The following is a 15,600-nucleotide window of genomic DNA, read 5'->3' as shown; positions in this document are numbered from 1 at the left end:
TCCGATGCGGACGTCGAAGACACCGTAGAAAATAATAATAACGGCGATGGTTATTAGACGACATAATGATAGTAGCGAATAATGATTGCACATGGTGTAGATATCATTGAATTTATCTTCCGGGCACCTACCGGAACTCGTAGAATTATTCTGAAATCGCATTGATCCACCGAGTTATCGACGGTCGAAACATGCGTCATGTATCATATTGTATAAATCGCGTGTTTGGGCTGACAAGTTTTCGAAAAAAATAAATTTACTCGTATCATGTATCTAATATTACTAATAGTAACCACGTAGATAGTATGATTACAACTGACGTAGAAACGATGGCAACCAACGATAAACGTATATAATTTATAATTTTATGTATTTGTCATTTTGCAGCGTGTATAATGCAAAGCATCTTACATTTGGTTGCCTGTACATTTTTCGAATAAATTAATGTATTTATATAGTAATATTATTTTTAATTTGTATTTAATATGGTACATTTTTTGAATGATATATTATATTATACTATGGTATATTTGTATTATTGGAATTAATTATTAATTTGAAATTCACATTATATAAGCACTTGTCACAGTTGAAACATTAATTATTTATAAAAAGTTAAATTAAGTTATAATTATGGGCAATACCGAGTAAAATTTTGTCAATTCAAAATTCAAAATTTGAGTATACATTTAAAATTCTATTGGATAAATCATAATATATATATATATTATTCAGAACATATTCAGCAAGTAATATTGTTCTTACTGTTCGATATAGATTAATTTCTAGAAATTTCTAATCATAGGTATATCATACAATCGTAAAACAAAATATAAGAATACATAAAATATATACACCATAGATAAAATATTTGTATACAGCCAAATAATTATCGTCAATTTTGATAAGCGACAAGTGACAAAATGCAGCATGCGTTCAAATTATGAGAAATTGACATGCGGCGAAATTACCGTGACAAAATTACGGTACACCGTTAATTTTAATGATTTGAATTTGAAATGTAAGCTTGTTAATTTGGTGACATTAAATATTTATATATTCGATTATAAAATTCTTGTTTATTTAATTATTACGTGATATTCTACCACCTGAAGATATTAGAATATTTTACTTAGCTCTTGTTGAATCGCAAATTACATATGGTTTAATAGGTTGGGGTGGAGCCTATGATAATGTTCTAATGTTGTTTCCTACTTCAAACCTGTCAAAACACAGTTATCAAAGTTGCAATTAAAAAAGACCGTAGATATCCAACGGAAAAAATATTTAAAGAGTTTAAGGTATTGAATATTAAAAACCTGTACTTTAAAATAAGCATTATGTAAATAAAAAACCACAATATACTGTTCCCCTTGAAGCACGGTGTCAATACTAGGTACTAGGTAATAAGCATTCTCAATTTTGGCCAAAAAAAAAACCGGCTGTCGAAAGGATTTTGATTTCATAGGGATCCAAGTTTTCAATTCAATGCCAACTTATTTAGTTTACCATTGCCATTGTTTAAGAAACATATCACAAACTGGTTAATGTATGAATGTGACGTCATTAAATATGATTAAAAATATACCACTCTGTTCACACACATATTATCGTTCAGAATCTTATTGTTACCTATTGTTTCCATGTCTATATTTATATTATTAATATTATTATTGTCATAAAATTATTTTATACCAATCTACCTATAACTTATTTTATCTGTTTTTGTTTTTACTTTTATTGTATACAATTAGGATATTAATTTCAAACACAAATATTGTGAATATCTGTTAATTATAATTTTTATGTAATTGTGTAATGTATAGTATATAACCCTGGGCCTCCACACAAGTATGTCTCAGTGAGGCACAGTAATCTCATAGAGAAATAAACAAAATAAATAAATAAATATTATATTGATTCAATAGAGTTCCTTTTACATAAATCTAAAAGCTTTGTAAGTCTATATAATATACATACATACATATATATTATTTACTTGGTTGTGAATCTAAAAGTAAACCAATTTGTGAATTGCTAAGCAGATGATTTATTGAAAATTTTGTTATATTTAAATCAAAATTAGATCAAGTAGTCTCTGAATCATTAAAAAGTATAGGCATTCATAAATAAAGATAATATATAGCGGAACTTCGATTATCCATAAGGCACCGGACTAAAGCCACGTCGAATTATCAAATAGACGGTTAATCGGATTACGTATGGAAAAAAGTTGTAGATTTTTTTTTTATAAAAATAAAACGAAAAAAAATGATTTTTAATTTTCGTACATTGTTGGACATCAGTACGTACATATTTTACTATGAAATACTGTAATGTATAATTCAAAAAAATCGATATACATTTTTCCAACAATGACACATAAATCATTTGAATCGGCGATCAAAACCACACTGATATAAGACCGAAAGAATTTGCCACAGATTATCAATTGAGTGTGTCGAATATTATCGAATTCTATAATTAGCATCATGGAAATTTTTCAATAGAAAAAATATTATTTAATATTATTTATTTTTGAGTGCGACGGTTAAACAACAAAATATAATAACCAAACTAAAGGTTAAACGAAATTCCACTGTAGTTAATCATAACTATAATTATTATGTAATATATTGTTTATGCGATATTCGTGTAATGTCATCAATAAATACATATTGAACTGAACGAGTCTGTACCTTATTGTATGTAAGTCATTGCAATCAGATACTGAGCTGGTTAGACAGCGACTATTATTAAGTGATAAGTATTTTAAAAGTTTAGAATAATAATACCGGAGGTGGCCCATTTTTTAGTATAAAGTTATTCGATATTTCTTTCCTTAAATCATTATTTCAGTTATATTGAATATAATTGCAATATCTGTACGGTACACAATCCTATGACTTTTGTCAGTAGGAAAATTATTAAGAAAATGGAAATCTCTACAATATTGATAACTTAATTCTAAAAAAAAATAGAAAATTAAAATTTTTATTAATCAATTAAACATATAACCGAGACTACTTTACCAATATAATGCGCTATACTAGAGTGAAACATTCAGCGAAAATTGGTTATGGGGGATTGATTTTTGATATTTGTAAATAAACACGGGATTTCGGATTTCCAATATTATCATTTTAGAGTATTTAATATTATTGATACACGGCTGGTGAGAGAGTTGTTGCGTGTTTATGTATTTCCCAATATCAAACTATATCGTCATCGTTGCCGTATTTTAGTAAATAATCGGACTGGACATACTAAGCTGATCGACTGTATTCGGTAACTTTTGCATCGATGGATAGTACCGATAATAGTATAAGTAATTATAATGGAAAAAGTTCCCAACACAGTATAGTTATTATAGAATAAGGTTAATATGTTAGTTTAAAGCAAAGACACATTGTGTGGTTTGCAATATACCTACAAGTACATTACACACATGGGCGTCCCCAGACATTTTTCTAGGGGGGGGGGGGGGTCAAAATTAATTAAAAAAATAAATGAAGATTTTTCTATACGCTTTATACTTAGGTATAATTTATTTATATTACATTATTATGTTTCGTCATTATTATATTAAATTATTAAAATTAGGTACAGATAATGCTTTGAAAAACAAATTTAAAATTCTAAGGGGGACAAGTTTCTCATCTGCCCCCCCCCCTGGGGATGCCCATGATTACGCAAACAGCGCACAATATTAAGTCTAGTATTAGAAAAAATCATCGATCATCTTAAATTAATAAAATAATATCTTATAGTATATCGGTTCTTCGGGTTGATATTATACTTCCATTGGTATTTGACATCTGTAATCGTATTCGCAATATTCTCATTTCTTTATTTTGGATTTCCTTTTTGTATCTGTTATAAAAATAATTCGGCTTAATTATGAAATTATTTTTATAATGAAATATATTGTGGTTGTTTTGTATTTATTTGTGAACGTGTAAACGTATCACAATTTTATTATGCTAGTTTTGATATTGTGATTTGAGTATAAATATGCCACGGAAAATTGCAATAAATATACTAATGGCTTTATTTTCAGACTACCTATGAGGTTTTCACAAGCCAAAAATATCAACGAATAAATTTCTCACATAGATAATTTTCATTTGTTTAATTTTTCTTGTTTAATTATAATGAAGTCTAAATGCAAATGCTACATACATTTATTCAAGAATCAGAATTTTTTAATTAAATGTTATAAATCTGTTGTAATTGATTAATTATATAAAGCTATACTTTCGTTTAAATAAAAATTAATCTGATAAAACAAAATTATTGTTATATCATTAGCATAAACAATGTAGCAGGTGGCAACTTAAATAAAAAAATGCATTTATTAAATATTCACACGGGTTTCCAATTACTGCCCTCACCCATATAACTGGTAACCTTATATACACTCAAAGAACTAAAAATTACCAAGGAATAGAATTTGTTATTGAATGGTTAATTTTTGTATTTATTTATATGTAATTGATATAAACGGATGCAAAAATTGTTTGATTTTTGCTAGCGAAAGGGTCTTTATAGCTTCATAGATTTTTAACTTTATATTGCTGGTTTTTGTAGTTTTATATTTTTTTTTGTTTTTTGCGTGCCTAATAACCTATTATTAATAGATTGTTATACAGTTCTAAACCACATATTTCTCAAAAAAAATGCTCGTAATACCTATTGTCTATACTACATTACTAACGGTACCTGCATAAAAAATGCCATAAGCTCTAATAGTCTAAAGACTAATTGAATATAGAGATAAGCCCAGAACTCAATAACAACTGGCTACTCATTGGCTTTGTATACACATCATATAATTCCCACGTTAAATATTAAATACATAAAAACAAATATTAGTGAATGTGATGGTAATAAAATAAGTCAATTAAAATTTACATCGATAATAGTTTATATAAATGCATTAATACTTACGCAATATATACCAACCAATACATAAATTAAGTACAAGTAATAATTCAACATAGAGAGGAAACTCTACACTAGTTAAATTGTTAATAATGTATTATAATATTTATTTGGTTCTTGTATTTTAAAAATATATCGGGGCTCCGGAAAACTATAGCTTAATTCTAAATAACAGACGAACGATGATCATTGAAAGATTATTTAATTAATAATTATAATTTAGTAGATTTATTATTACAACTACAAATTATTATAAAATAATTTTTAGACAAATTTATCTACATATTAAACGAGGTAAAAATAATCAAAATTTAAGATTATAATAAAATCAAATTTTAAGTTTTACATATATTACTATAATTATTAATAGTTATATATGATTTAATGAAATACATTTATTTAAATACGCATAATATACCTGTAAAAAAAATTTAAAACATGATTTCATAGTCTTTTTACATCATAATAATTTTTCAATGTAGGTTAACACAACGTTATGAAGGTATATAAAGTATATAACCTTATAGAAAATAAAAACTAAAATTATCGGGTAAATTGAAAAATATTTCGTTAATTAAGTTAACTAAGAGTCTTATGGGTTTATTTGTATTTATTTTATGAGTTTAATATTTCAGAGTTTTAGTATAATAACTTGCTTCACGTGAAAAATCGAGCGTCTCATGAAATAGTTAGATTTTGATGTATTTTTTTTTTTTTATTATTTAAAAGACGAAAACTTTATGCAGGTCAGATTGAATTCCGATTTTAAAAACTCCATTTTCGAACATTTTTATTAACATCTATATATTGTCACACATTTTTAAATGTTTTTTTCATTGTTTAAATTTAATTCATAAATCAAAGTTCAAAATGACCAGAATAAAGTTATTCATTATTGTTATTTATTAATTTATTCTATGAGGTATGATTATTTTACTAACAAAGATATTTTTGATGATTTAAATAGTTCGATTTTATTTTTCAATACGGATTATCTACTTAAGTATGATAAACTAAATATGATGCTACGCCATTCAACTCAAAATTGCTTACATTTTTTACATTATTTTTAAATAGCCTGGTCCTAAAAATTAAGGTAATAACTTATAAGCTGACCAAATTGACCAAATTAGAATAAAATTAGTAATTTTTAAATTCATTTTATTTAATCATTCCTTTATAAACAACTTTTTTATTTTGTCAAATACTTGTCAATGCGGTGATGTAATTTTTTTATTATTTTAAACTGTATAATTTACATATTTTATTCATTAAATTATTTATTGCGAAAAAGGTAGTATCTATTTATGATACAATCAAAAATACTGTTAAGATAGGGTATTATATGGTGTTAGATTATGTGAATTTCTTGCCTATTTAAGCTTAAGTATTATTTCAAAAAATTAAGCCCGTCTAAAATATGACTCAATATTAGTATATTTTTTATCCACACCTGTAAATTACCAATAGTCATGGTTCCTTACATGACATGTTGTTTATGTAGCTAACAGCTACCGTAACTAGATATCTTATGCATTTGAACACGCTTATTGAATTATGTATCGTTTAAGTCAGAAACTTTGACCATCTATATATTGTATTTATTTGTATAATACTATATAGAAAACCAGCGAATCACCACTAAAAGGTAACGACAAATTCCGTAATTATTTTACCATTGTCTTATAATGAATCGTATGCAGAACTTATTCACAGATAAGTTTTATTTCCAAAGCATATATTCGAAGTAACATAATATGATAAATCAGGTATAACGAGATTTTGAATTTACGTGGACTATTTAACATTATTGATTCAGTATTTTTTCCCATTCTTGAGATTAAATTCAATTCACTGCAGTTTTTACAAATATCTATTAGTAGATATTGTTGAAAATATTTATTTTTAAAATATAAATCTAATTTCAAATTCAAACCGATATCTTGCAGTCTTCATAAATATAAGCTACTTAAATAAATAGTTATAACCGTCGAATTATTATACTTATTTGTAAAACTTAAATAGGTAATTCATAACTTTAAAAGTATTAAATTGATATAAAATAGAATAAATAATTATCAAACTATTCGTGGCAAAACATAATTTGTCATCAGTAATTTCAATTATTCTAAAAATGGTTAACCTTAGGTAAAAATAGTCTAGTCATAATTGTAATGAACGTAAACTAAATATTGACAATCACATTGTGTTGTTAATTTAATCACAATTATTCCAATTATTAATCTTGTTTAAATCATCTTTGTTGTATTGTTATTGCAATTTTTATCTTAATATCTGTTATATACATCAACTTACCTTATTACTATACATAATATATACATATATTATATTATAATATATATAAAATTATACATTATTTTAATTTGGTTAGTAATATTTGATAAATGTGTATCATCAAAAATATAACTAATTTGAGTTAAGCATAAAAATCGAAATTGTTTAGGCATGATGTTTTATTTGAACATTAGTGTATGATCAAACTTACCTAATTCCAAAATATCATAAATGTTTTTCATCTCATAGGTATTTGTCATCTGATATTAAATAATAAGCTACATCTGTCATTATCATAAGCATAATATAATATAATCAAGCACAGATAATCATCAAGACATCAAATATAATTTAATTTTTGAAATGATAAGATATGTACATTTGTTATTATTATTTTAGTTTAATATTCAATTGTAACTTGTTTACCAATTGTATAATAGTATTTAAAAAATTATAATATTTCCCATGGACGCACTACTTGTACTATAGTAATTAAGCAACCATAACTTTGTTTTTTTTTGTCATTCAAAACGAAACGTATTTTATATGTTCCGTAAGGAAACGACTTAGGGATATAATTGAGCTTCTCATAGTTTGATGTATCCAATCCAGTCGCTATGTAAACACCCTGAAATATAAAATCGTCTATCACAGATGCATAAAGTAATTATCGTTGGGTAACCTACCCTATAATTACATTGAGTAGTATTTTTTCTACGTATTTGGTAAAGTATATTTATAGTATCTTTATCTTCATATATGTATATATATATATATAAATATATATAAAACAAAGTGCCTTAATGTCCTAGATAATCACGGAAACTACCGAATGGATTTGATCGGGAGATTTTTTTTTGAATTTAAAGAGTACACTACGGAACGAGTTATAAACAAAATTTTATGGACCCAATTCTTGTTCCACAAAATATTGAACGATAAAATATAAATAAGCTAGTTGATTGACAATGTGTCATAAATTAGCGAAATTAGGTAATAAATTCAGCTAGGTTGATGAATTTTCAATATCGTATTAATTTATACTTTTATACTCGTAGGTAATTTTAAAATAACGATTATGAAAATCTAAAGAAAATTAACGATTTGTCAGTGACCTGATGTATATACTCGTACTAAAACTTTAATACAATGATATTTGATTTTTTTTTTAGTTAATAATATATATATATATATTATAAATATGTATACATAACATAACCTAATATATAGGCTTTTTTCAATAAATAAATACATAATAAAATAGTGTATGAACTTAATTTTTTTCTAATTTAAACTGGAATAGTAGAATTATATTTAATGCTTTATATAGACATATAGTCACAACATTAGCTTTAAAACACCTATTTGTATTGTGTATAATTTTTAGTATAGAATATCTATAGTTCAATTTTATGTCAGAGATTTGAATACAATATAATAAAATTGTCTACGCCTATTAAAAAAAAAGCTATTTAAGCATGATACAGAATGTTTTAATTACGAGTATACGACAAAATAACGGAACGAAAATTATTGTTGCAAAAACAACGACCATACACTCTCATGAAATCAATATTACAGCAACAGCTTACAAGCAATAGCTGTTAATTGAAAAACAAAGAGAATCTTTAACATTCATCTGATAATAGTGTACCTACATAGAAATGCCCTTATACATCAATCATGCGGATTTTACTTGAATATTATGTATTGTTAATTTGGAAGAATAATAAACAAAATTATTGAAATGGTGATTAACTGTATCATACTTAACTTCTTCGTTCTATGTTACTTATGTAACAAATTTAATATTATGTTTAAAACCCCTACACTTAAAATTTAAAAAAATTTAAATTTAGAATTGTGTAAATTTTATAAAAATAAATTTATAAATATTGCTTACATTATTAAATCAAATATAACATAATGTTTAATAAACTTGTAAATTTACTTATTGTTAAAAATGTATTATCCATACTTATTGTTCGCAATAATTAAATAAATAAATAAAGTATGTATAGTACGCAGGTGCTGGTGTGCTGTTATATTTTATAATAAAATAATATGTTAAATTTTAATAAATATACAATTGTGTGGCACCACATATAGATATAGTTAATATATATATATTTTATATAGTGTAAGATGACCAGATGTCAAAGTAATTTTGTTTATTTGATTATATATGTTTTATTAAAAAAAAATTAAATCTTTTTTTGTCTTATTATCAACCAAATGTCAAAATTTAAATTTAGTAAAATTACAATATACATGTTTTGGACTACTTGAAAATAATTTTTGGATACAGCCTTGATAAATATGCATAAATACTATATATGTTATAAAAAAAATGTTATTAATACAATGGTATTTACTAATTTAAGAAAATTGTAATTTGATATTTTCGCTGTATTTTATAATTTGCTGTTATTGCTCGTATAGTTGTATTGCTGTTCTAGATTTCTAATCAGTATGTTAGTTCTACTATTTAGTTGTAATACCCTTGCAAATGCTTAACTTAAACATAAACTATATAACTACCAAAACTACCCAATTTTGAATTTACATACCACAGTTATAGGACATTTGAAATTAAATCCAAGGCCACTCAAATCTATTTGAGTCGTTATTTTTTTAGCCGTTGAGCAAGCTTTTTCTGAATGGAATAAAAATGAATTTTCTTTCCAAGCTCCATTAACATCTTTAACCGCTATATTTACATCTATCTAAGACAATTAAATTTGATAGTTATATTTTTTTACAAATACCTATATGTTAGGTAGGTATACATATAAAAATAAACCATTACAATAATTATAAATAAAACATTATAATATAAGGATAAAAATAATAAAATTAAAATGTTCTAAAACTATGTATGTAGTTACAATAGTACAACATTGTATATTGTAATTGTTAATTAATGTTCGAGTAGCAGGAAATATTATATTAGTTTGAGAATATTGTATTTTTTTTATAACTATTCAAATTATAAAATATGGTATTAGAGATATATAATGTATATAATGCAATGTTATCGTATAATTTTTATTTTTAGAGTTCTGATCCGTTATATTAAAAAATTAACAATTTTTATAACTATTTTTAAGACTTAAGAGCTTTTGTGGCATGGATTAAAATTAATCTAATAGTTTGAAATATTTTTGTATGCTTTTTTATTAATGGAACAGATTTAAAGGAGGAGGGGATATTTTGAAAAAAAACAACTGAAAAATAAGAATCACCCTAATATATATATATATATATATATATATATGTATTTAATTTATTTTAGAACACAAAATAAATATAATAGCATGAATATACTCATACTAGTAAATTGTTATCTTACAAATAAAGAATCATCTATCGGCATTAAAGCTGTCATATTTCCTTTAATCTCCGTTGAGTTATCTGGTTTCTTATTTAAATAATAATTGAACTGTATTTTATCTGCTACTGGATTGCAATTATATATTGTTTTGAATATTGCTCGGTATTCACCCTAAAATGAATAAGTTTAAATGGTAATAGCTGATAGATTTTTACATAAAAACTGCAAATGATAAATTTATTGTTTATAAAACTATCTTAAAAATAATATAAATATTATTATATTAATAATCCAATGTGCATTATATGTATTCATTTTATTTTATTTCAATAATATATCATTTAACATCTTAAATTATAAATATTAGTGTACATAAATATACGTTTTATATGTGTATATATATATAAAGCTTATGTTTAATAATATTTCTGGGATTGAATTTACACCAACACTTTCATTAGATACTAAAAGTGAAATTAATATATTACAACAACACAAGTATCCAATTATTATTTTTAAATATTGTTAATATTTGTAAATAGACTATTAATTATTAGTAGGTATCTTTACTAGTAGGTAACTTCAAATTCAATATATATTATTAACAATAATAGATAGGTAAGTACATTATCATCTTTCCAATATCATTACAACTTACAAATCGACTTACCATTGGTAATCTGAGATAGGTATTTTCATTTCTTTTGTTTGGCCTTACATGACTAACAAAGATTAATATTAATATGAATGTTTGTATCATATTTAATTAGGTGTTTAATTTAAGTACAAAATATACAATACTAACTGAATCCAAACACTTTTTAACAAATATAGAATTAATACCTGAACATTTTATACTACGATATAATCATGTTTATTACTCTTTTTTTTTTAAATATTTTAATCAATTTAAAACTTTAATTGTATTTAATTTTTGAACATGGTTGATAAAAAATATCTATGTTATTCATCAACCATATTATCTATAACACAATAGCTACCAACATAATGTCATCGGAAATATAATAATTATTAATAAACATATTAAATATTATTATAATAACACTGTTATTATCAAACATATACCCTATCAAACTGAATGAATTTATTCAACGAAAAAATACATATATTTTAATATTATTTTCTTTATTCACCTTAAAAATATTATTGTATTTAGCAATGAAAAAAGTTTATGAAAGCTATCTAGAATATTAAGTACAAAATCCTCAGTATTTATGATTTTATTCGGTCAAACAAGGCATAGTTTAAATATGTATATGGCTCTGAAATTAATTTGGATTCCTTTAGGAATAAATTGTTGACGTTTTCTCCTTTAAAAGATATTTAAAAACGAACGATATCTGACCGTGGTTTAAGAGTAATTGACATATATGTGGTTGTGAATGGATTCTTTTGAACTATTACTTTTCTTTTGAAAATGAGGCACTCATTTTATCGGTTCAATGCTCAAACCTATTGAAAACATTTCCGTCATTAGTAAAAAAAAACCTCTAAAAAATTGAAAAGTATTTTTTGTAATAGCACTTTGAGACTATCGTGAGGATATCGTGTAGTATATATTACAACTCTAAAATTTTTCAGTTGGATTGAAATTCTAAATAAATACCTTATGGTTAACAAAAATTGTATGTAAGGCAATTTATTTAATAATTTTTTACTTTGTCTTTTAAACCACTTAAACTATAAATTGTTTCAGTAAAACAAATTTTGCTAAGTTACTTAATAGTATTTCTGATATAAAATATTATGTCATATAGTACACAGGTATTAAATGTTTTTTCTGTAAATATTTGTAAATAAATATTATAGATAAGTATTATGTAATATGTAAATGGTTAGGTGTAATTCAAAACTGAATGAAATACAGTTATATATAAATGATTTTAGAGAAAAATTGCTATATTGTTATCTATGATTAATTGTGATATAATTTGATTATTATTTAATATTTATTTATTATTTTTAAGGCTTGGTTAGGGTCTTACTACTTCATAAAACTAAAAATGCACGCAATTATGTCCTAAAAAAATTTTCAAAATGTGACCTAAAAATATCCAAGAACGATTAAATATGCATTTAAAAACACCGATTAATATTTATACATATTATAAAAAATAAAAAACACTTAAAAATGAGTTAAATATGAAAAAACGAAAATTCTATGAACTCCTGTATCCTAGTGTGTATTATGAAACAAATTACTTTAACACAAAGCTGTTTTTAATGATTATTAGAAAATATGCTAATTCCTATAAGTCCTTAGCCGTATATTTTTTTATTATAAGTTATAAAGCAATTATAGATCATAGAACTAACAAAAAAAAAAATCTAAACAGAGCTTAGCTTAAAAATAAAAATAAATGAATAAATATTTTTAAAATTTATTGAATTTAATTAAAATTATGCTAAAATGTTTACTTTATTTAATAAACCATTTAAAATCAGGTTGTTTAAAGGTTAATTCCCTTTTTCTGAAAATATTATATAATGTTAAGTATCCGTGAGAATAACAATTAAAAATGTCAAATTTAAATGTGATATTTGATAGTCATTGCTTTTATTACCATTTACTACCATTTTTCACATACTTTTAAAATACAATCTCATATAAAATTATTCTTTTTAAATACTGTGATGGTTTACTAAGAATTAAATGATAATTTATTTTTTTTTCAAATCATTTCTTAATATCGTATTAAACATGGTTAGTTTAAGATATTCTCGAATGTTTAAAAAATGATTTTTAAATTGGTGTAGACAACAAAATATATAAATAAAAATTACACAAAATCAAGGTATATGAAATTATTTGACCATTACATCCATTTATATACATTTATATTTATATATATGCACATTGTTAATTTTACACAGTACACAGTATACAACACAATCACGTATCATCCAGCACTTCTTTTGTTTGGCTATCACATTTTCCTCAATACAACTGAATATTGCTCGTGGTCACATTTCACCCTTTTGTTATTCTTCGTAATTCTTATAATTTTCAATTTTTCGATTCTCCTTTCTGACAAATAATTGCAATAGCCAATAGCTCATGTTATGATTTCTGGTAACACGACTTTTGCAATCAACGAGAATTTATATAGTGACCGTAGAATATTGAATTATATGACCAGTTAGACGTCTATAGTTATTTTACGAAATCCTATAGCAAATGTGATAAACGTGGGTTTTCAATAACGTAACACGGTAGCAGATGAATAATATATTCAAATCGATGTATATAAATCACGTACAGTATGATTGGAATAATAGCTACCCCAATTAGGTTTCCAAAATGTGAAAGAGGATGTTAAACCATATTATATGTATAAAGTATAACGATGCGTGTCTAAATATGTTTACTGTCCCGTTGATGTATATTGTATTATGTATGTCACGTAACTATCACAATGATTGTATCAAAAGAATATTATGCATACATGGCAAAATGATCTGATAAAATTGTTTTATTGTACAATTCTAACTTAATTCATAATGTTGTTCTGTTTTCGACATTGAAACAATGATTGTTATTACTCTATTAAATCTGTAGTTCACCTTCACGTTAAATATTGTGTTTTCCAAATGTTTTTGTTATATTTGAATTTTATTTTTATCCAAGGACATAAATATTATATAGATTTTCAAGAATCTAAAGTTTTTTCAAAAACTCTTTAATTCATTATATTTGATAAGAAATACCGGGCAATACTAATGTAATGTAATATAATATTATAATTTCTCTGTTTTCCGAGAGAATGTAGTTTAGCATAAACCAAAACGCGTGATACTCCGCCCCATCGACTTACCACCTACTTATCACTCACAGTTGTATACGTGAAGTAACCACATTCTCTTAACGAATGGAGTATTATAGGTTCATAAATAATATGCATAGGTATTAGGTAAGGCAATATTAAATATATCTATTTTATAATATCAGTTTAAAATTGTTTATAATTTATAAAAATCAGATCTCCCTGATTAGTTTTAATAAAATTCCTTGTGATATAAAATTATAAAACAAAAACGACCAACATCGTAACACGTGGCATTAATCTAATTAATTTTGCGGCTAGGTTCTAGCTTGACCTGAAATGTTAATATTAGTTAATACTTAATAGTCATTAAATAATAGTAACCTACTTACCTACTTGCTCGGAAAAAGTCCATAAGTTTGTTCATGTGTTTTGGTTGTATATTTCATACGTCATATATCTGTTGATAAGAGTTGTTAACAAGATACTATAAAGAGGAAAAATGTATTTATATAATATTATGTGCAACCAAATCGGACACTATGGTTCATATAGAATCTGAGTTATAATAGGTTGTTTTCGTCAAATAACAGCTGTGGTTTAATTGAAGTAAACCGGAACCGAAACCTATTTTAATATGGCCATATTATTAAATGAAAAATATCGGGTTTTAAAATGATTATTAATTTGTTTATTTTTTTTGTGAGTATAATGAGTAAACTAATATAGTTATGTGTATATATTATATAGTTGTGTGACACGTGCGTCCACGCTTGTATATGTGTGTGTTTACCTTATGTGTGAACACTTAGTTCAAAATGCGTTTTGATTGTCCCCCCCCCCCCCGTGTGGCCGTGTCTTATCTCACTTCGGTATACGAATCATCGTCGTCTTGAATTATTCCTTCCAGACTTTTTATTGTCGTCGTTGACATCTCTCTTCTACTACCGATCGCAATCGTAAGTCGTAGGTACTGCAGATGGACGGGATGCGCTTTTTTTTAAGTTTCAACACACATTAATGATAGAATCGTAAGACGCACACACAACCTGCGACACTGCTGTTATGCACGCACACACACATCAGTGATGAGAATTTAAAATCGATGTTTGCACAAAATCTCCGCGAACCCGCTGCAGTCATTGCGGAAATTTCAACATAATAGTATATGTACCTACCTACACCTAATATAATCCTCTTTGCGTTCGAGGGTGAGTGTAGTTTTATAACGTTGCGATACAA

General features: G+C 25.0%; 1 protein-coding gene across 1 annotated transcript; it reads right to left on the bottom strand.

The window, feature by feature from the left end:
* Nucleotides 1-7,690: 7,690 nt before the first annotated feature.
* Nucleotides 7,691-11,382, bottom strand: LOC113549838. Its single transcript, XM_026951314.1, has 4 exons — nt 11,244-11,382; nt 10,592-10,744; nt 9,810-9,965; nt 7,691-7,867 (listed from the first exon to the last, which is right to left on the bottom strand). Exons 1-4 carry the CDS (start codon nt 11,331-11,333, stop codon nt 7,691-7,693), a joined length of 576 nt encoding a protein of 191 aa, XP_026807115.1. The 5' UTR covers nt 11,334-11,382.
* Nucleotides 11,383-15,600: the final 4,218 nt, after the last annotated feature.

Source organism: Rhopalosiphum maidis, chromosome 1 (assembly GCF_003676215.2).
Source record: "Rhopalosiphum maidis isolate BTI-1 chromosome 1, ASM367621v3, whole genome shotgun sequence".
Lineage (NCBI taxonomy): Eukaryota > Metazoa > Arthropoda > Insecta > Hemiptera > Aphididae > Rhopalosiphum > Rhopalosiphum maidis.
The sequence above is the reverse complement of the archived record's forward strand: the minus strand, read 5'-3'. Positions and strand labels throughout refer to the sequence as shown.

Coding starts and splice junctions, on each gene's coding strand:
- LOC113549838 (XM_026951314.1), bottom strand. CDS start 11,333: ATGATACAAACATTCATATTAATATTAATCTTTGTTAGTCATGTAAGG. Junction 10,745..11,243: donor CCTATCTCAGATTACCAATG/GTAAGTCGATTT, acceptor TATTCATTTTAG/GGTGAATACCGAGCAATATT. Junction 9,966..10,591: donor CGATAGATGATTCTTTATTT/GTAAGATAACAA, acceptor TAATTGTCTTAG/ATAGATGTAAATATAGCGGT.